This window comes from Rhinopithecus bieti, unplaced genomic scaffold (assembly GCF_001698545.2).
Source record: "Rhinopithecus bieti isolate Rb0 unplaced genomic scaffold, ASM169854v2 scaffold_30906, whole genome shotgun sequence".
Lineage (NCBI taxonomy): Eukaryota > Metazoa > Chordata > Mammalia > Primates > Cercopithecidae > Rhinopithecus > Rhinopithecus bieti.
The window spans coordinates 421351-442553 of NW_016813269.1; the positions used below are offsets into that span (position 1 = coordinate 421351).

Below are 21203 nucleotides of genomic sequence, written 5' to 3' on the forward strand. Positions count from 1 at the left end.
AGCACTGCATGCCATTTTCAGTGCTGTCTTTAGTCACTAAAAAGCGAGGAGCCTGGCACCAAGGTAAAGGGTAAAGCTCAGTAAAGGTCATTTGCATGCATGAGAACAAACTGCTAAGCTTCCATCTCATGACCACAGCTATGTAACTTAGTGGGCTGCCTCTCCTGCCTGGGTGACCAAAATGCTCAGAGCCAAATGCAACCCCAACTGCAGACCCCTTTGAACAGCCTGGTGGCTCTTGCCCTTGGTGTCACTCTTCATAGCTTCTTCATCTAGATGCCTTCTGCCATAAATAACTTCAAAACATTTCAGGAAAATAGTAAAAGGAAAGTCAAAGACCAACTTACAAGAAGGAAGGCAACAGAATGTGCAGTGCTTATTTGAGGACAGCTCCTCCACTGTGATCAAGAAGTCTCCAGATTCTCCCAGGGTGTATCAGCCCCTTAGATTATTATTTCAACTCTAAACTTACCAACAGTGTCACACGGTTCATCTTTGTGTACACAGAAATCTGTCCTAAAAAAAAAAAAAAAAAAAAAAAAGGCCATCATCAGGTATATGCAGTATCCCCAAGACTGGAAAAAGAAAATACTGTCAGTTAACCTCAAGTAGTCATCCTGCAATGTTATTGTTCCAGTGGTCACAGGCCACAGTGAATGATAACAAACAGCAGTGTTTGGCAACAGTAACCCATCCACATTTCCCAGGGGTAGGTCCACTTACCCCCACATGAGAATCTTCTTTTACAGATGAACTATTCTATACATAACAGTTGCTGGAAGGACTCCTTTCAGCAGCTGAAAATGTTTTGGAAGGTGTTTGCCAAGTCACTGATCAGAGACAATTCTCAGACAATAGCATCCAACTACAGTGGCTTCCCCAAGCTACTCCACTTGGGCAGCAACTGGTTTTTGATGCTGTAATGACCATGTATCACTTTAACAAGAAGACAACAAAAAGCCATCTCTAAAAACTGTATTCCTCTACTATGCAGCCATAAAACGGAATGAGATCATGTTCTTTGCAGGGACATGGATGGAACTGGAGGCCATTATCCTCAGCAAACTAACACAGGAACAGAAAAGCAAACACCACATGTTCTCACTTGTAAGTGGCAGCTGAATGATGAGAACACGTGGACACATGGTTGTACACACACACCAGGGCCAGCCAGGTGAGGGGGGCTAAGGGAGAGGGAGAGCATGAGGAAGAATAGCTAACGGATGCCAGGCTTAATACCTAGGTGACGGGTTGATCTGTGTTGCAAACCACCATGGCGCATGTTTACCTATGTAATCAACCTGCACATCCTGCACATGTAACCCAGAACTTAAAAGTTGAAGGATAAAAAACTGTATTCCTTAAAGCTCCCCAGGATCCCCTGGGTGGGTGGGCATCTGTGGACCAGTGAGACAGCAAAGATGCTTGAAACCTGGTCCAGACCTGGTTCTGCAGGTACAAGGGGTTCATCTGGCTTCCTGTGGGGAAGTCAGGGGTCTGGGCTCTTCTTTCCTAATGCTGGATCATTCCTATGGTTCTTTGTAAGTTCCACGGTCAGCAGTTGACCACAGAGGGTTGGCTGGGGCAGGACTCAGCCTGGGAGCCGGGTGAGGAGCCACAACCTGGCCCAGACATGGCCCCTCCCAGGCCCCACACCCATCTTCTCTCAGGGCCCAAAGAACGCTTGAGATCCACACTTTTCATAACCTCACTCCAAAACCAAGGGAACTTTCAGGGAAATGGAGAAGGAATATCATAAAGAGATGAAAAGGCCTAGTGACTCGATTTTTCCATCAGACTCCATTTTAGAAGATGAAGGAATAGGCGACAGAAGCAGCACTGGCAGAGGGGAAACCAAACAAAATTAGGGGCATAGGTGTTCTCACTAGCCCAATACCTATCTAGCCCCAGCCCCTTCATTCAGCACCCTTCCCAATTCAGCACCCTTCCCAATTCTGGTGTTTTGAGCAGCACATGCACGCATGCACACACACACACACATTCATACAAAGACCAGGCTGGCCCAGGACCTTGTTCCAGGGTTTCTCAGAGTTGTGAACAGTATATGTTTAAAGCTTTGCCCCATTGCCTCAGCTGGGCAAAGGGAGAAAGGGACCCAGGCCTCAGTCTGACAGAAGAGAAATGAAGCTGCTGGCCAAGGCCAAGTCGGGCGCCATTTTGCAGAGAGCCAGCCCTCTGGCTGAGGAGGACTCTACCTCCACGCATTCTCCGATCCAATGGTCGCCCTGAGGGGAAACAGGCAGTCTCGAATGACAGACCCCAAGGCACCACCCACTGCTTCATCTGAGGAAGAGGTGTGTTCAGCTCAGGGAGGGAAAGCTACACTCAGAGGCCTGTCTTGAAAAGGTCAGCCGAATCTGAATCTCTATCCTTCCTGTTCAAGGTACTTTCTCAGAAGAGAAACAGCAAGCCACCTGCCTGCAGGGGCGGCTTTATCTCCAGGGAACCTGGCTTTGTTCCATTCATTATCAGGGGCATCCACTTTTTATGTCATCCCACTGCCAACTCATGTCAAACCCCCAGGCAGGGACCGTAGCGTTCACTTCAGGAATGAAAAAAGTGAGGGCTAGATTCGGCTCCCAGTCCCGACATCCATTGAAACTCCAAGGTGCATTCCTTGAGGCTGAGGTGGATCTGCATGACAGGGCTGGCTTTGTGGGTGCCTGACCCATGCCCTGGGCTAATGCTCTGCTGTTGCAGGGTCCCATGTTTTCATTTTGCATGGGGCACTACAGGTTACACAGGTCGTCCTGTGCATAACTCACAGCCAGGCATACAGTTGGGACTCAATAAATTCTTTTATTAATTGACTGATATTTCCAGACCCTTTCAAGGGGCCCTGCAAGCTACCCAGCAGCCATGGCCTCACCAGCATTGGAAGCCTGGGAGCATAACACCAAGTTCCACAGATACTTACTGGGACCTCACCACGTGCAAAGCCTGGCAAGAGGGTCCCTTGGCAGAAGGTGAAGGGAAGGGTGTCCCGAGGAGTTAGATGGTATTACGCTGGAGGGGAAGGTCTGGCCAGAGGGATCCTGGTGGTGCAGCTTTGGGCCAGCTGTGTCTGCTGTGGCGCCTTTCAGGCATTCTCACCCGGAGTACAGACCCAGGCTCAAGGAGGAGTTCTTGACTCCAGGGAGGAGTTCTCTGCATTCTCGGCTTTCTGGGTCAGATGTGGAGCCCAAGGTGAAGCCCTCCTAGGTGCTGAGGCCCCCTGAGCCCTGGCCTCTGTGTGGGCTCTGTGTGGCCCCAGGCCCAGTCCACTCATGGGTCCTTCCTAGTCCCAGCCACAGCTGCAGAAAACCCAGCTTCCACCGCTTCTGGCTCAGCAGCTCCTGCTGGACGTGATGTCATCCTCATAGTCTCCACAGCAGCCACCTAGCCACCTGTTTGTCAGGGAATGTCTGGGAGAATACACTGTCTGGCTTGGTCACAGCCCAGAAGGTGAAAAAAGAACCTTAAACGGTAGGAAACCCTCACATTGGCCAGTCCTAGCTCAGGACCTGGAAGCTGTCCCCTGAGCACAGCCAGGCCCGTGCAGCCTCAGCTCGGGTTACAGTGGGAGGAAAAGACAGCTTCTCCAGGGCGGCAGCTGCCTCGCACCCAATCTCCTTGTGAAAACATCAGCCCGTTATTATCTCAACCTAGGGAATTGCAGCTCTTTACCTCTAGTCATTAAACAAGGATTCCTGGCCAACTCAGCTTCCTGCCCGACTCCAGAGCTGCCTCCCCCGTCCTTGAAGGAGATCCTCAATTTAACATCTGCAAGGACCCAGAAGACAGGACATGCACTGATCTGTTCAGTCCAGCAGCTCCACAGCAGCAGGTGAGAGGGACTGTGATTGCTCACGTAGCTTCAAGGCGTCAGTCCAAAATGCAGAAGAAAGCTCAAGCTCCCGGGCTGGCAACAGGTAACAGCTATGCAAGAGGCCAATCGCATTCCTCATCCAGAGCCCAGCAGCCTGCGGCTGACGAAACCTTGTTTTCTCTGTCCCTGGATGAAGACATTGCCCATGCCCCCAGCATCCTCACCCAGAACCACTCCCATGCAATTAGGATCCCTCTCCAATGTGTTTAGTTAGAACAGAACATTTTTACTCTGAATTTTTTTTATTGTGCTACATGAACATAAAATTTACTATCTTAACCATTGAGTGTAAAGCTCAGTAATGTTAACTAAATTCACACTGTCATGCAACCATCACCACCATCCACCTCCAAAACTTTTCCGTCATCCCACACTGAAACTCTGCACCCATGAAATAATAACTCCCCATTCTCCCTTTTCCCCAGCCTCTGGTAACCACCATTCTTTGTCTCTATGAATCTGACTACTGTAAGTACCTCATGTAAGTGGAATCATGCAGTATTTGTCCTTGAGGTTCATCCATGTTGTAGCATGTGTCACAATCTCCTTCCTTTTTAAGGCTGAGTAATATTCCCTTGTGCATATATAGCATATTTGTTTACCCATTCATCCGTCGATGGACATATAGGTCACTCCCACCTTTTGGCTGTCACGAATAATGTTGCTATGAACATGAGTGTTCAAATATCAGAGTCTCTGCTTTCAATTATTTTGAATTTCAGTTCTTTTGGGTTCAGAAGTGGGATCATATGGTAACTCTAGTTTTGAGTTTTTGAGGAACCATCATCTGGTTTTCTATTGTGGCTGTACCATTTTACATTCCCACCAATGGTGCACAAAAGAGTTCCAATTTCTCCACATTCTTCCAACACTTGTTATTTTCCATTGTTCTGTGTATTAGTCCATTTTCACACCGCTGACAAAGACATACCCAAGAATGGGCAATTTACAAAAGAAAGAGGTTTAATGGACTTACAGTTCCACGTGGCTGGGGAAGCCTCACAATCATGGTGGAAGGCGAAAGGCACGTCTCACATGGCGGCAGACGGAAAGAGAGCTTGTGTAGGGAAACACCCCCTTATACAATCGGATCTTGTGAGACTTCTTCACCATCCCGAGAACAGCACAAGAAAGACCTGCCCCCATGATGCCATTACCTCCCACCAGGTCCCTCCCACAATAAGTGGGAATTCAAGATGAGATTTGGGTGGGGACACAGCAAAACTGTATCATTTTGTTTTATAGTAGCCACTGTAAAAAGTGTGAGGTGTAGAAAAGAACATTTTTACACAAAATATTTCCTCTGTGGTAAGTGAGAAGGGTGAAAAATGAAAAGAAAGTCTAACTCATAGCATCTTTGCACTGAGGGTATGTCATGACTGCCGAGGTCTCTTTGTAAAAGGGCTAATACAGATGTCTTGCCAACAGTCATCTTGGTGACATTTATTGCCTCTGAAAAAAATGCCATTCATCCCCAAATGCAGACTACTTACAAGTGCTTTCTCCACTCAATGAAAGGGAATAGCAGGAAAGAGAAAACTTCTTCCAATATAGGGAAAATTGTCATAAGCTATTAATTTTTTTTAACAAAACACCAGAAATTATAGATTTTCTACAGTATTTATAAAAACTATTTTCAAAGTAGAAACCTTGGGAGTTTAGCTGCATATTCCACAGATGATGTTGTTTAGAGTTCCTCTCTAGGAAAGTCTTTCAGAGCAAATATAATTACCATTTGGAAAATCAGCTCCATTTACTTATGATCATGCACAGATACGGTTCCCAAGGACTTCTGCTTGCTCCCCAAATCGAATCCACTCTCAAATCACGGTACCCTTAACCTGAATGCTGTGACACCTGGGGTATTCTACAGAAAGTCTCACAGTCCCCAAATGCCATTGCAGAGTGCCTCGAGCAACAGCGGCCTCTGGCCAGTGAGTGTGGGCAGCCACTGCTCTTGGGGAAGGCGTCCAGTGCTCACTGGAGTGGGCAAGTCCAGGTCAAAAGCATGAACCAGGTCATGTTCATCCCTTGGTCCCTGATGCCTGCTACTGCATTAGCCATGTTACAGACAATCAGGATTATTAAACAGACTTCTTCAATAATTCTGATTATCTATGCTAGAACTTATATATGGATTATATATTTAATCATACCCTGTAGAAGCAGCAAGTGTTCTCCTAAGGGACTGGCACACTACAAAGCACACTGTTAAATGTGTAACAAAGCATACTGAGGGCTGGCAATCGACGAACCATCCACAGGAGTGAGCAGGCATCTATTTGGTAATGGGTGGTGGCCTTGAGTCTACTGTAGGATTTTCTTTTTTTTTTTTTTTTTTTTTGAGACAGAGTTTTGCTCTTGTCACCCAGGCTGGAGTGCAATGGCATGATCTCAGCTCACTGTAACCTCTGCCTCCCGGGTTCAAGCAATTCTCCTGCCTCAGCCTCCCAAGTAGCTGGGATTACAAGTGTGCACCACCATGCTCAGCTAATTTTTGTATTTTTAGTAGATATGGGGTTTTTTAATGTTGGCCAAGCTGGTCTCAGACTGCTGACCTCAGGTGATCTGCCCGCCTCAGCCTCCCAAAGTGCTGGGATTACAGGCATGAGCCACCGCACCTGGCCTATTCTGGGATTTTTGAAAGGAACGAAAGCTGCACTGTCTGGTGTCTGGGGCTGGAGTCACACAACTTCCCCAGATGACTGAGAGGTCATGGGGCTCAGAGTTTGTAGCACATGGCCTGAGAAATGCAACCAAAAGCCTTTCTTGACTCAAAACCAAATGTTAAGTGAGATTTAACTCTTTGTGGAGGGCCAGGCGTGGTGGCTCACACCTGTAATCCTAGCACGTTGGGAGGTTGAGGCGGGCAAATCACCCGAGGTCAGGGGTTCCAGAGCAGCCTGGCCAACATGGTGAAACCCCCTCTCTAATAAAAATACAAAAATTAGCCGGGTGTGGTGGCACACGCCTGTAATCCCAGCTACTCAGGAGGCTGAGGCAGGAGAATCGCTTGCACCCAGGAGGCAGAGGTTGCAGAGAGCCAAGATTGTATCACACTGCACTCGAGCCTGGGCAACAGAGGAGACTCTGTCTCAAAAAACAAAACACAAAACAAAAAAACCTTTTTGTGGAGCAACAAACTGCCCCCAAGCTAAAGATATGATAAAATTCTCCCTTCCACAACTTTACGTCCAAATTCACAGAGGAAAAGCAAGCATGCAGTTTGGGAAGTAGCTTCTTTAAATTAAAAAAAGTCGTTAAAATTCAAAGTTGATATATTCTTAGCATCTCTAATAAGAAGCTGGTATTTTTAATCTAATGGATTAAGTTATTAAGGAATATTTCTGTGTATTTTGTAAAGGGAGAGTTTTGGTATGAACATGTAACATATTTTGTTTACATTATTAAAGTAAAGCAACCAAAGAAAAATCAGTGTTCCTCAAAGAGGGTTGAAACATAAGAAAAAAATGATATATAGCCACATCGACGTTAACGACATACAATAGTTGTATCCCCCAAAAATAAATGGTCCAAGTCCTGACCCTCAGTACCTGTGAATGTGACCCTTCGTGGAAAAAAGGTCACTGCAGGTGGAATCGAGGTAAGATGTGGTCACACTGGAGTAAGTAAGGTGAGCCCAAATCCTATGACTGTCATCTTTATAGGAAGAGGGAAGTCTGGACAGAGAGATACGCAGGGAGAACACCATGTGACAATGGAGGAGGGACAAAGAGGGACACAGCTACATGCCCAGGCATCGTAGTTCCCTCAAAGGTGGATACCACCGTTAACCCCCACTTACTAATGAGGAAACCAAAGCCCAGACAGGTGGCCCAGGTCTGATTTCCAAGCCTGAATTCTTAACAACATGCCTATTTCCTCTCTGAAGGGAAACATCTCTTCCCTTTCGCATGTCAGCTACAGGCCAAATCCCATCTTACCTGGTCACAAACACAGCAGCATCCACCAGGGGCGGGTCGTCCTTCCCACCAGGAACCTGGTTATTGCCGAGGTACCGCGCTCCTCCATACTCCTCGTTCTGCCAGTGACAGAAGCTCTCCAGGGACCGCTCACCATGGTGCCCAATGGACAACTTAGCCTAAAAGAAATCGGGACAGTTAGAGACACAACTGCCTGGGAGGCCAGAGTTTATATCCAGACTGTGGCAAGGACATTAAGGTGGAGGCAGTCACTCACTGAGACATCATTTGATGACTCACTGCCCTCGAAGAAAAGCCTGATGCCAGTGGGTATATGGCATAGATCCAGAGAGACCATCAGGGGCCTTATATATAGGTGCAGATGAAGACTATGTTGTTTTTTAAAAAAGCATCTTATTTTCTGCAAACAGAACAGTATCCCAAACCATGCAATGCTCCCTCAGTCTCATGGTGATGGCTTGACTTGGCAGGTAACATCAGCGTGTGGGAAGGCGCGCCATTGAAAGACCAGAAAATAATGCTGCTGTGAACCCAAACTGGGGTTGAAGCTCTAATGTAGTTTCAGAAGGGAAGCCACGATGCCAGAGACCTCGTCATCAAGCTTTTGCAGATATCCTAGAGACTCCATAAGAGACCCTCCGGGAGTAGAGGGGGATGTGTGTGGGCTCACTGCTTAGGGTTCCTTGAGTTTCTCAGCAGCCCACCCTCACACCATGCTTCCAGTACTGATGCTGGCTTTCCTCTCACACTGGCAAAGCCACAGAGGGTGACGACTCCCTGGAGCAACTTCCTGGAGCCCCGCTTAGCATTCAACAGCAATTGGGAAGCTCCAGGCCAGCCACATTTTCTGCATGCTTGAAAGGTGCCTGTGGGACTTACGGGACGTTGTCGTAGCAGGACAAGCTTGGTCACTTGAATGTTAATTTTAATCCCCAGGCTCTGGTGCTGAAACATATTGTATACCTATCAAGACAAAAAAAAGAAATAGATATAAAGATAAAAAAATTTTAAAATACAGTAGTATCCTGAATGGGAACTTGGGACACAGAAAAGAGATTATGTAAAAATAAGGAAATAGAAATAAAGCGTAGACTTTACTTTATAACACTGTATCAGTATTGGTGCATTAATTACAACAAACATGCCATTCTAATATGAGAGGCTCATAATGGGGAAACTATGTATGGCAGTTCTCTATACTAACTGATCAATTTTTCTGTATATCTAAAGTTATTCTAAAATACAAATTCCATTCACAAAAAAATTTAAAATCAATATTAAAATATAGGTTGTATTCTTCCAGTACTAAAAATAACTAAAGAATAATTACATGAAATTCAAATGTCAGTGTCCATACATAAAGTCTTATTGGAATGAAAAACACATATGCGAGAAACATAACCCAGATTTTACTTAAAAAGTTGTCCAGGAAAGCCAAAATGTCCTTAAAATGGATTTGCCAAAAGAAAAATGTAAATAAGAGAAACCTCTAGAATCATACACATGTGTGCAAACATACATATACAGTATGCTTATGTATATGCATAAAGCTAAGCAGGAAATAGTTGGTTAAAAAAACCACACACGCACATAGGAAAGGTGGTTTTGAAAAAAAGAAAGGGCAGAAGGCTGAAAACTTCCATTCTGGGCTTTCATGCCTGGAGTTTAAGGGGACCTTCATGAAGGGGCTGGGGGAGACAGATGCCTGCTGCTGAACGCCAGCCTGGGTCATTGCTAACCCTTGCCACATCCCATCAAGGTGGGCATCTCCACCACTCTCAGCTGGGAAACAGGGAAACCAGTTCATTGAGGTAAAGCCACCTGTGTGAGACACACAGCCAGTCACAATGGTTTGATTCAAACTCAGCCCTGTCCAGCCAAAAGGTCTACATTCCTTCTTTATTTCCTCAAGTCCCATTGTAACCAAAGTTTGTCACTGAAATAAACTGCAGTAACAGAAAAGGACCTATCTTTCTTAATTTTGCATATCTTGTTGCAGAACTTAATCGTAAGGACCTCAACATCAAGCAGTCACAGGAAAGTGATTCAAGAGGAGGAGAAGGGAAACCTGGAATAAGGCGAAGGAGTCAAAGTTGACATGGATGGAAAAAGCCCACTGCAGCTGACGAGCCGCAGGTCATTATGACTCTGCCGAGTTCCTTTTCCGTAACATGGAGAAAGCAGGATTGCGAGAGGTACGTGAATAGCGTACTAAAGGTGGTGGCAGTTGGAAGGTGTGGAGGGAACAAGAATGAGAATCTTTTGAATATTCTACTTGGTTTTTACCTATAGACACAACCCAGGAGGGAGAATTTTCTAGCAGGAACATTAAAACTTTCTCCAGCTGGTGCTGTGTTCACGCCATCAATACATCAGCAGCAGCAGCAAGCGACGAGCACGGTAGACAGCATCGCCAGGGTCAACTCAGGCCAAGCGGAGCCACTCAACACAGCTGCACCCAGCCCACAAGTGCTAGAAGCCAGGCACGCAGTGTTTGAGCATCTCCGTGACAAAGGAATCCGCTGTGCCACTGCTTGAATTTTACTCTTTGAAAACCATTATTACAGTTAAAACAAACAAACAAACAAAAAACCTATCTTTGTGTGACGCAATATTCCTTCACACAAGGAAAAATAGAACACATCCAGTTGTTCTGTTCTCACTTTTGTTATTTTCAAAATCTCCCTTCCTCAAGAACTAGCTGTCGTTTTCTTAATACTGGACCATCTACAAGCCAGTTCTGAAGTCATGTATTCATTATCTATCTCCCAGCCTGGGAGAGGAAGGGGGAGGCACCTAACTTGTTCCTGTTTTGATAGTTCGAGAATCATCCAATGGCTGTAATTCAAATCTTCCCTAAAATATTCAGCATCAGAATTGGGTCTAAACCGGTAAATTTCAGCTCAAAACATGAAAATTAGGAAGAATGAAAACCTGAAGCTATGAGGGAGAAAATTCAAGTTGCACAGTGTTCATTGAGATTGCACAGCACAATGTAAACACTGCCTGTCACGTCAACCCCAGTCAAAACCAAAAACATTAAGGAATACTACAGATTTAAAGAAGTAACATGAGAAAGCAATCCTCAGTGATATTCTGATATGCCACAAAAGGCAAGACTGCAAGGAACAGTGCAAGTTTCAGGAAGAACAAAACTGTAGGAACAAGCTCCCTTGTCAAAATCACCCAACTTCTCCTTGGCGGGCTGATGACAGTTCAGAGCCACGTGCACTCCATACACCATTAGCCCAAAGCTCAGTCACCTCCCTTAGAACAAATGCCACTAAAAAGATGGGAGATGGAAGGGGGATGTGAAAGTTTCGTGCTCCAGGGGCCGCGGGGAGGCAAAATGGGAAGGTGTTTAATGGGTACAGAGTTTCAGTTTTGCAAGAGAAAAAAGCTGTAGAGATTGATTGCACAACAATGTGAACATAAGAATACTGAATCACACAGTTAAAAATGGCTAAGATGGTAAATTTCATGTTAACTGTATTTTACTACAATTAAAAATACAAAGTTAACTAATTAAAAAAATAAAGCTTCATGCTCTAAATAATGTTCTTTAGCAAGTCTTGTAAGAAGACATTTCCTCTTGACATGTAACTAGGGCACTGACATCCAAGAGAGCAGGTACCAAAGCCTGAGCACAGCTCAAGCACTTTGTCACCTGCCAGGTGCTGACCACAGGCTCTGACAAAGCTCAGAGCACAGGGCAAGGCACACATTCAGAATCTCCCTTGAGGTCCTGTGCCAAGCCAGGCGAGCCAGATGAAAATCCGATGACAGCCACAAAACACAAGGTACAAGCCTCAAAGACATGTAACAAAGTCTCTGCTTTTTTTTCCCATGGAAACTCATGCTCAGGAGAAGTCTTCGAGGCAATGGCTACATGATGTTTAGGGAGACACCTGGTTGGGGCGGGAACAGCACAGCCAAGCGTCTGGAAATTCTGTCTCCGGCGTCCAGCTCTGGCTGCATCCCAGCAAGTGTTCAGCCCTGGCTGTGTTTGTCACATTTCCTTGGCAGCCTAGGGGCCTAGCAGGGTAGACCTGCTGCCAGCAGCACACTATGGCTTCTCTGGCTAGGCAATGTGGGGACACAGTAAGGGAGGGGCAGACAGGGACTATAGAAGGAGCCGTGGTTGGAGGCACAAGGAGAGGAGCTGCTCACCACACCAGGCTGGGCTTCACAAGGGCACCACCTGCCTGTATAACCCAACGCCTCCCTAGAGCCAGACAGGGACTTGTGGGTGACACTCTTAGGTTGCATACACCGCTATTAAGACCCCCAAACAGGAGAAAGCTATGCTCTGTAGCACAGTATCTGAGTGGGGTCCCCAAAGCAGCAGCACCAACGTTACATGGGCACTTGTCGGAAACGCACATTCTGGAGTCCACCCCAGCCCCCACTGAATCAGAGACCCTGGGGTTGGGCAGGCCATCTGTGTTGAACAATGCCCCTTCCCCACCCCGCTCCAGGGCCTCCACCCCGACTGGAGTGTGGGAACCAGAGTGCTCTAGCACTATGCTAGTCTTGCTGGTCACCAGAGAGAGGCTTGTTGTCTCTTTCACATGGTAATTTAGTAAAATTGATGTCATTTTCCCTCGAAACAGAACTTGCCTGGAACAGCTCAGGTTTTTCATTCCATTCCACGGTCGTTAAGGAAGCTAAGAACAACCAAAGCTCTGTCAAGCGGCCCCATTTTCCAATTTGGCTGCCCACACGCACGGTTTCTGGTATCAGCACCACCTGTTTCCGTCTGCAATTTGTTCTTTAAAATATTCCTGCTCCTGTGTCACCGCCATCCCAACCAAAGGAGAATCACATGACGTACACAGGAAAGCACCACAGCACATCCGGAAAACCCACAACAGTGGGACCAGAGCACCGCTCTGCGGCTTGGGTCAGCTCAGGGGCTCGGCCCGATGGAGGCTTCACCCTCCACACGTACCTGCACAGGTGAGTGGTTTGCCAGGGACACAGAGCCAGGAGCCGAACTCCATTCCCCCAGGTAAGAGGCAGGCAGAAGCATATTTTAAAACACTAACCAGAACACATCACTCTTCTGCTTAAGCCCATGCAGCAGCTTCCCACTGCCTGGAACAAAGCTGCTCTCCACACCCCCTTGCAGGTGTCCCTGCCTGCAAGGTCGGCCTGTCTGCTTCTCACTGTGTCCCCACCACCCTCCCCATCACACACAAGCAACCAGCTATTTCTGTGCTTCTCCAATGCCAGCCTGACCACCACTGGCTGGCTGCTTATGTTGGCTTAACACCTTCCCCTCTAAGACCACCTCACTCCTCTCAGAGAGATGACCCTGAAACCTCTGTCACTGCTGTCACCTGGTTCTCTGCATAGCACTTACCATGCTCTGGTTTTCCTTCTCACTAATGTGCATATTGAATGCTGCCTGTCATTCGTACTACATGAGCTCCGTGAGGATGAGACCTCCTGCAGTAGTCCCTACTCTATCCCAGGAGAGGACACAAGGGTCCCTAGCACACACTAAATGTGTCAATTGTTTTTATATTTCTGGTGAAACAAATACAACATAAAATTTACCATCTCAACCATTTTTCAGTGTACAACCGTGTACTTAACTGTAGTGTTAATTACATTCATGTTGTTGTACAATTAACCTCCAGAACGCTTTTCATCCTCCAACACTGAAGCTCTATACTCACAAAACACCAACCCCCTGTCCCCCCAACCCCACCCTCATTCTATGACTTGGATACTGCAGTTACCTCATGTAAGCAGAATCATTTAGCACCTGTGTTTTTGTGACTGGCTTATGTCACTTGGCATAATGTCCTCAGTGTTCATCCATGTTGTGGCATGTGTGGGAATTTCCTTCCTTTTTAAGGCTGGATGATATTCCATTGTATGGACACTCCACATTTGGTTTATGTGCTCATCTGCCAATGAACACCTTGGCTGTTGCCATCTTTCGGCCATTGTGAATAATGCTGCTGTGAACACGGGTGTACAGATATCTCTTCCAGGCTCTGCTTTCATTTCTTTTTTTATTTTTGTGGTAGGTCTAAATGAATATATCTTTATTTATAATGTCAACATTTATTTTAGATTCAGGGGTATGTGTGCAGGTTGGTTACATGAGTACATTGTGTGATGCTGAAGTTTGGGAATCACCCCATTACCCAGGTACTAAGCACAGTACCCATAGGTAGTTCTTCAGCCCTTGCCCCGCTCCCTGTCTCCCGTCTCTAATAGTCCCCAGGGTCTGTTGCCATCTTTTAAAAAATTTTATTTCTAATTTTTGTGGGTACAAAGTAGGTGTACACATTTATGGGGTACATGAAATATTTTGATACAGGCATACAATGCATAATTATCACATCAGGGTAAATGGAGTACCCATTTATCCTTTGTCTTACAGACAATCCATTTACACTTTTAGTTATTTAAAAATGTACAATTATTGACTATAGTCACCCTGTTGTGCTATCAAATACTACATCTTATCCATTTTTCTAACTATTTTATTGTTGCCATGTTTATATCCACATGTACCCAGTGTTTAGCTCCCATTTATGAGTGCAAATATGCAGCATTTGGTTTTCCAATCCCACACTAATTCACTTAGGATAATGGCCTTTAGCTGTATCCATGTTGCTGCAAAGGACATGAGTTTGTTCTTTTTTATGGCTGTGTAGTATTCTATGGTATATATGTACCACATTTTCTTTATCTAGTTTACCATCGATGGGCATTTAGGTTGATTCCATGTCTTTGCTATTGTGAATAGTGCCATAATGAACATATGCATGCATGTGTTTTTATGGGAGAATGATTTATATGCCTTTGGGTATATCCTCAGTAATGGGATTGCTGGGTCAAATGGTAGTTCTGTCTTGAGTTCTCTGAGAAATCTCCAAACTGTTTTGCACAGTGACGTAACTAATTTACCTTCTCACCAACAGTGTATAAGCATTTTTCTCTGTACCTTGCCAGCATCTGTTATTTTTCTGACTTTTAATAATGACCATTCTCACTGGTGTGAGATGGTATCTTGTAGTATTGATTTGCATTGCCCTGACGATTGGTGATGTGGAGCATCTTTCACATGTTTGTTGGCCATGTGTATGTCTTCTTTTGAGAAGTGTCAGTTCATGTTTTTTGCACACTTTTTAATGGGGTTGCTTTTGCACTGTTTAAATTCCGTATAGATTCTGGATGTTGGACCTTTGTCAGGTAGTTTGCAAATATTTTCTCCCAACCTGTAGGTTGTATTCTTTTTGAACTACCAACATCATTTTCACAGAATTAGAAAAAACTAAACTTCATGTAGAAACAGAAAAGGGGCAGAACAGCCAAAGCAGTCCTAAGCAAAAAGAATAAAGCCAGAAGCATCACATTACCTGACTTCAAACTATACTAGAAGGTTACAGTAATCAAAAAACATGGCACTTGTACAAAAACAGACACATAGACCAATGGAACAGAAAAGGAACCCAGAAATAATGCCACATACCTACAACCATCTAATCTTTGACAAAGTTAAGAACAATAAGCAATCGGGAAAAGACTCCCCACTCAATAAATGGTGCTGGGATAGCTAGCTAGTTATATACAGAAGAATGAAACTGGACTCCTATTTTTCACCATATACAAAAATTAACTCAAGATGGATTAAAGATTAAATGCGAGTCCTCAAACTATAACAAGCTTAGAAGAAAACATAGGAAATATTCTTCTGGACAGCGGCCTTGGTAAAGAATTCATGACTAAGTCCTAAAAGCAATTGTAACAAAAACAAAAATTGACAAGTGAGATCTATTAAACTAAAGAGCTTCTGCACAGCTAAAGAAACTATCCATTCATTTCTTTATGTACCCAGGAGTGGAGGTGTTGGGTCATATGTCATATGAGTAAGCTTCTTTTATACTCTAGACTTTGTGGTAACTAGACACATTGCTGGGATTTTGATTGATTGACTGATTTTAATTTTACTTTTAGGGGCCAAACAGAAACTACTGCTGTATTCATTGAGGAAAACTACTCCCAGGAGGTGAGCTCTAGAGAATGGCAGGGACCCTCTTCCCACCACTGAAACCTCAGTGGATGGAGACTCATTCTGCCAGCCCTAGCAGCCCCAGAGCAGTCCTGTTCCCTGGATTCCCTTCAGGGCTCTGAATCCTGGAGGAGGGACAGCAGGCAGTCAGGAAATGTTCTCGGGACAGAGAAGCAGCAGCAGGAATGCAGCCTGAGAGGTCAAGCCTGCATGACCAGCCCTCACTCCTCACCTGACCTTAGCCTCAATCTCTCCTGCTGCCTGGCTTCCCAAGTTCCCTCCAAACTTTCCCCAAACTCTGAGCGTGGAGACTCAGTCCTCATTTGGATTCTGGATGCCTCCCTCTATACCTCCAAAACTGGGATTCCTTTTCTACTTCAGCCAGCCCAGATCCAGCTCCTGTTGCTTGTAATCAAAATCCCCAACCAATACAAGAAGGGCCAAATGCATTGCTCTAGGGTTTACAAGACTCCGTTCTTCCTTGTTCAAAAATGAGACCACTTTGCATGATGCCAGTTTTCTTTGGTACCGCTTTAATGCTTCATAAGCCCTTAAAAATGGCCAAGGTGGATCTGCTCTGACTGCAGCCATTTCTTCTGTGACTCTGGAGCTATTTCTTCAATAGTTGTGGATAAGAAGCCACTGGTAACTGCCAAGTATTCTTTCTTGGTGCTGTTTTTCTTTTTAACCATGCATGTTTTATCTTCTCCATCTTATACCACCCTCGGTAAAAGACAATACCTAGAGGAGATGGCCCATGGTTCAGTAGCCTACCTCAGGGGCTGTGTAGGAAGGGTAAACGTATTATTACATTTATGCATAAACACTTTCAAACAGAGTTTAATACACCATATCCGTGGGATGTGCTTGGAATACAAAAGGCTTTCCAGAAGCGAATTTGCCAAGGAATTATAAAAGTAAAGCCAGTGTTTGTTTCTGTGATGTCAGCACTGAATCCTTTGCAAAGGATGTTGTTATATGGCATCAGTCATTCATTTATGCATTCACTGACTACACAAATATTTCTGGATCATCTCCTGCATAGGTACCAGGCACTGAGTAAATGTTGATGGTGTAGACATAGTCCTACCTTGATGAGCTTACAGATATTGCAAAGGCAGGCGATATGTAGGATGTTTTTAAAAATTGTGGTAAAATATGCATAACATAAAATTTTACCATTTTAAACATTTTTAAGCTTACAATTAAGTGGCATTAAATATATTCCCATTGTTATATACCATCACTACTACCTATCCCCAAAACTTTCTTCATCTTATAAAGCTGGAACTCTGTACCCATTAGACAACTCTCCATTCTCTCCTCCCCCTCAGCCATCTGGCAAGCACTATTCTACTTTCTGTCTCTGTGAATTCACTACTCTACGTAAGTGGAATCATAGTATTTGTTCTTTTGTGACTGGCTTATTTCATGTAGCATAATGTCTTCAAGGCTCATCCATGTTATAGTATGCATCAGAATTGTTTTCCTTTTTAAGGCTGAATAATATTCCATTATACCTATGTACTATATTTATTTACCTACTCATCCATCTGTGGACACTTTGGGTTGCTTCCACCATTTAGTTATGGTGAATAATGCTGCCATGCACATTGGTGTATAAATATCTATTGTTGTCCTTGCTTTGGGGTAAACATTTTTGGGTGTTTACTCAAAAGTGAAATTGCTGGATCATATGGTAATTCTGTTTTGTTGAGGAATCGTACCGTTTTCTATATATTTCCACTAATAATGTACAAACTTTCCCATTTTTCCACATCGTTGTCAACACTTCTCTTCTGCTTTGTTTTGCTGTTTTATGTTTTTGTTTTGTTTTATAATAGCCATGGGAATGGATGTGAAGTGGTACTTTATTGTAGCTTTAATTTCCATTTCCCTAATGATTGATGGTAAGTATCTTTTCATGTACTTATTGGTCATTTGTACATCTTCTTTGTAAAAATGTCTACTCAAGTCCTTTGTCATTTTTTAAATTAAATTGCTTTTTTTTTTTTTTCCTTCCTGGGTTTTAGAAGCTTTCTATATATGCTGGATATAATAAAATACTTGATCTGCAAATATTTTCTCCTATTCTGTGGGTTGCCATTTTACTTTGTGAATAGTATCCTTTGAAGCACAAGAGTTTTTAATTTTGATGAATTCCAATTTGTCTATTTTTCCTTTTGCTGCCTGTGCTTTTGGTGTTGTATCCAAGAAATCACTGCCAAATCAAATCTCACAAAACCTTTTCCATTTTTTCTTCTAAGAGTTTTACCTCTTCTGTTTAGGACTTTAATCCATTTTGAGTTAATTTTTGCGTATGTTTGATAAGGATCTAACTTTGTTCTTTTGCATATAGATATCCAGTTTTCCCAGCACCAAATCTTGAAAAGACTGTCACTTCTATATTGAAGGTCTTGGCATCCTTATCAAAAATTATTTGACCATCTACACAAGTGTTAATTGCTGAGCTCTACTTCATTTTACTAGTCTTTGGGTTTGTCTTTATGTCAGTAAAGTGTTTTGATTATTATAGCTTTTGAGTAAATTCTGAAATGAGGAAGTGAGTCTTACTTTGTTCTTTTCTTCAAGATGGTTTTGGTTATTCAATGTCCTTTGAGATTTCATATGAATTTTAGAATGGATTTCTCTATCTCTGCAAAAAAGTCATCGGGATCTTGATAGAAATTGCATTGAATCTGTAAACTGCTTTGGATAGCATTGATACCTTAACAATAAGTCTTCTACTCCATGAACATGATGGCTTTCCATTTATGTCTTCTTTAATTTCCTTCATTGATGTTTTACAGCTTTCCAAGTACAACTCTTTCCCTTATATGGTTAAATCCTAAGTATTTTATTCTTTTTAATGCTACTGAAGACAGAACTGTTTTCTTAATTTCCTTTTCAGATTATCGTTAGCATATAGAAATGCAACTGATTTTTGTAGTTGGTTTAGTACATGGCTACTTTGCAGAGAATTTATTAGCATTCTCTCTGTCTCTCTCTGTATAAGATTTAGGGTTTTCTACATATAATAAATATATCATCTGTGAACAGAGATCATTTACTACTTCTTTTCTTATGTGGATGCCTTTAATTTCTTTTTCTTGTCTAACTGCTCTAGCTGGAACTTCCAGTATTATGTTGAATAGAAGTAGCAAAAGCAGGCACTCTTGCCTTGTTCCAGATTTTAGAGAAAAAGTTTTCAGTCTTTCATCACTGAGTGTAATATTAGCTGTTAGTATATCATATATGACCTTTATAATGTTGAGGTAGTTTCCTTCTATTCCTAGTCTATTGAGTGCTTTTATCATGAAAGGCTGCTGAATTTTGTCAAATTATTTTCCTGTATAAATTGGGACGATCATTTTTCATTTTGTTAATGGAGTATATCACTTTTTTTATTGGTTTGCCTATGTTGAGCCATCCTTGCATTCCAGGAATAAATCCCACTTGATAATGATATATAATCATTTTAATATGCTATTGAATTTTGTTTCCTAGTATTTTATTCAAGACTTTTACATCAATGAATATATGGACTATTGTTTTCTTATTGATAAGGGACTGTAGTTTTGTTTCTTTTCTTTGGCTTTGTTATCAGGGAATGCCAGTCTCACAGAATGAGTTAGGAAGTGTTCTCTCCTCTTCAGCTTTTTTGGAAGAATTTCAGGAGGACTAGTGTTAGCTCTTCTTTAAATGTTTGGTATGGTTTACCAATGAAGTCATAAAGTCCAGGGCTATTCTTTATTAGGAGGTTTTTGATTACTGATTCAATTACCTTACTAATTATGACTCCTCAAATTTCCTATTTCTTTGTGATTAAGTGTTGGTAGATTTTGTATGTCTAGGAATTTGTCCACTTCATCTAGGTTATCCATTTGTTAACATGCAATGGTCCACAGTACTCTCTTATAATCCTTCTTATTTCTGTAGAATGGGTAGTAATGTCCCTGTTTTCATTTCTGTTATTAGTAATTTGAGGCTTTTTTTATCAGTCGATCTAGCTAAGGTTTGTCAATTTTCTTAAACTTTTCAAAGAACTCACTCTTGGTTTCATTGGCTCTACTGTTTTTCTGTCCTTTTCTCTCTGCTTTAATCCATAGCTAAATTCAAAGCTAGCAGAAGGAACAAAATAGCTTGTTCTTCTTCTAGTTCCTTAAGCTGTAAAGTTAGATTGAGATTTTCTTCTTTTAAATGTAAGTGTTTACTGCTATACATGCTATACATTTCCCCCTAAGCAGTGCTTTGTCCTTGTCCCGTAAGTTTTGACATGTGTTTTTGTTTTCATTTATCTCTAAGTATTTTCTAATGTTACTTGTGATTTCTTATTTGACTCTTTGGTTATTTCATAGTACGTGGTTTAATTTCTACAAATTTGTGAATTTTCCAGTTTTCCTTCTGTTACTGATTTCTAACTTCACCCCATTGTTGTCAGTGATGGTACTTTGTATAATATCAGTCTTTTCAATCTGTTGAGACTTAATTTGTGACCTAACACATGGTCTATCCTGCAGAACGTCCCAAGTTCCCTTGAGGGAAAAAAAGTCTTCTATTGTTGTTGGGTAGAGTGTTCCGTGTATGTCTGCTAGTCCAGTTGATTTATTGTGTTAAGTCTTCTATTTCCTTTTCTTCTGTCTGGTTGTTCTATCTACTAATGAGAGTGGGGATTGAAATCTCCAACTATTATTGTATAACTGTGTATTTCTCTCAACTCTATCAATTTTATTTCACATATTTTGATGATCTGTTATCAGATGTGTAAATATTTATAGCTGTTCTATCTTCTTGCTATATTGGACCTTTCATTAATACATAACATCCCCGTTGTCTCTTGTAAGCTTTTTGATTTAAAGTGTCTTTTGTCTGATGTTAACATAGCTACTCCTGCCCTCTTTTGGTTACAATTAGCATGGAATTTCTTTTTCTATCCTTTCACTTTCAACCTGTGTCTCATCTAAAGTAAGTCTCTTGTAGACCACATATAGTTGGATCTACATTTAAAAAAAATTCATTCTGCCATCAATTTCTGTCTTTGATTGAAGTTTAATTAATTTACACTTCAAGTAATTACTTATAAGGAGGAACTTACTTCTGCATTTTGTTATTTGTTTCCTATATGGCTTGTAATAGCTTTGGTTGCTCATTTCCTGCATTACTGACTTCTTTTGTGTTTAGCTGATTTGATTGTCTTTCTTTTACATATATACATGTGTGTGTATATATGTATATATGTATATATGTGTGTATATATATACACACACACACATGCAGTGAAACTTTTAATTCCCTTTTCATTTTCTTTTGTGTATATTCTCCACTTATTTTCTTT

At 42.6% G+C, this 21203-nt stretch overlaps 1 protein-coding gene across 1 annotated transcript in view; it reads right to left on the reverse strand.

Moving 5' to 3' along the window:
* Positions 1-21203, reverse strand: part of ADAMTS17 (ADAM metallopeptidase with thrombospondin type 1 motif 17) — a 371310-nt gene that overhangs the window by 285210 nt on the left and 64897 nt on the right. The window contains 3 exon segments of the mRNA XM_017847918.1: positions 473-516; positions 7834-7991; positions 8713-8796. Of these exon segments, the coding sequence (XP_017703407.1) occupies positions 473-516; positions 7834-7991; positions 8713-8796 (286 nt within the window).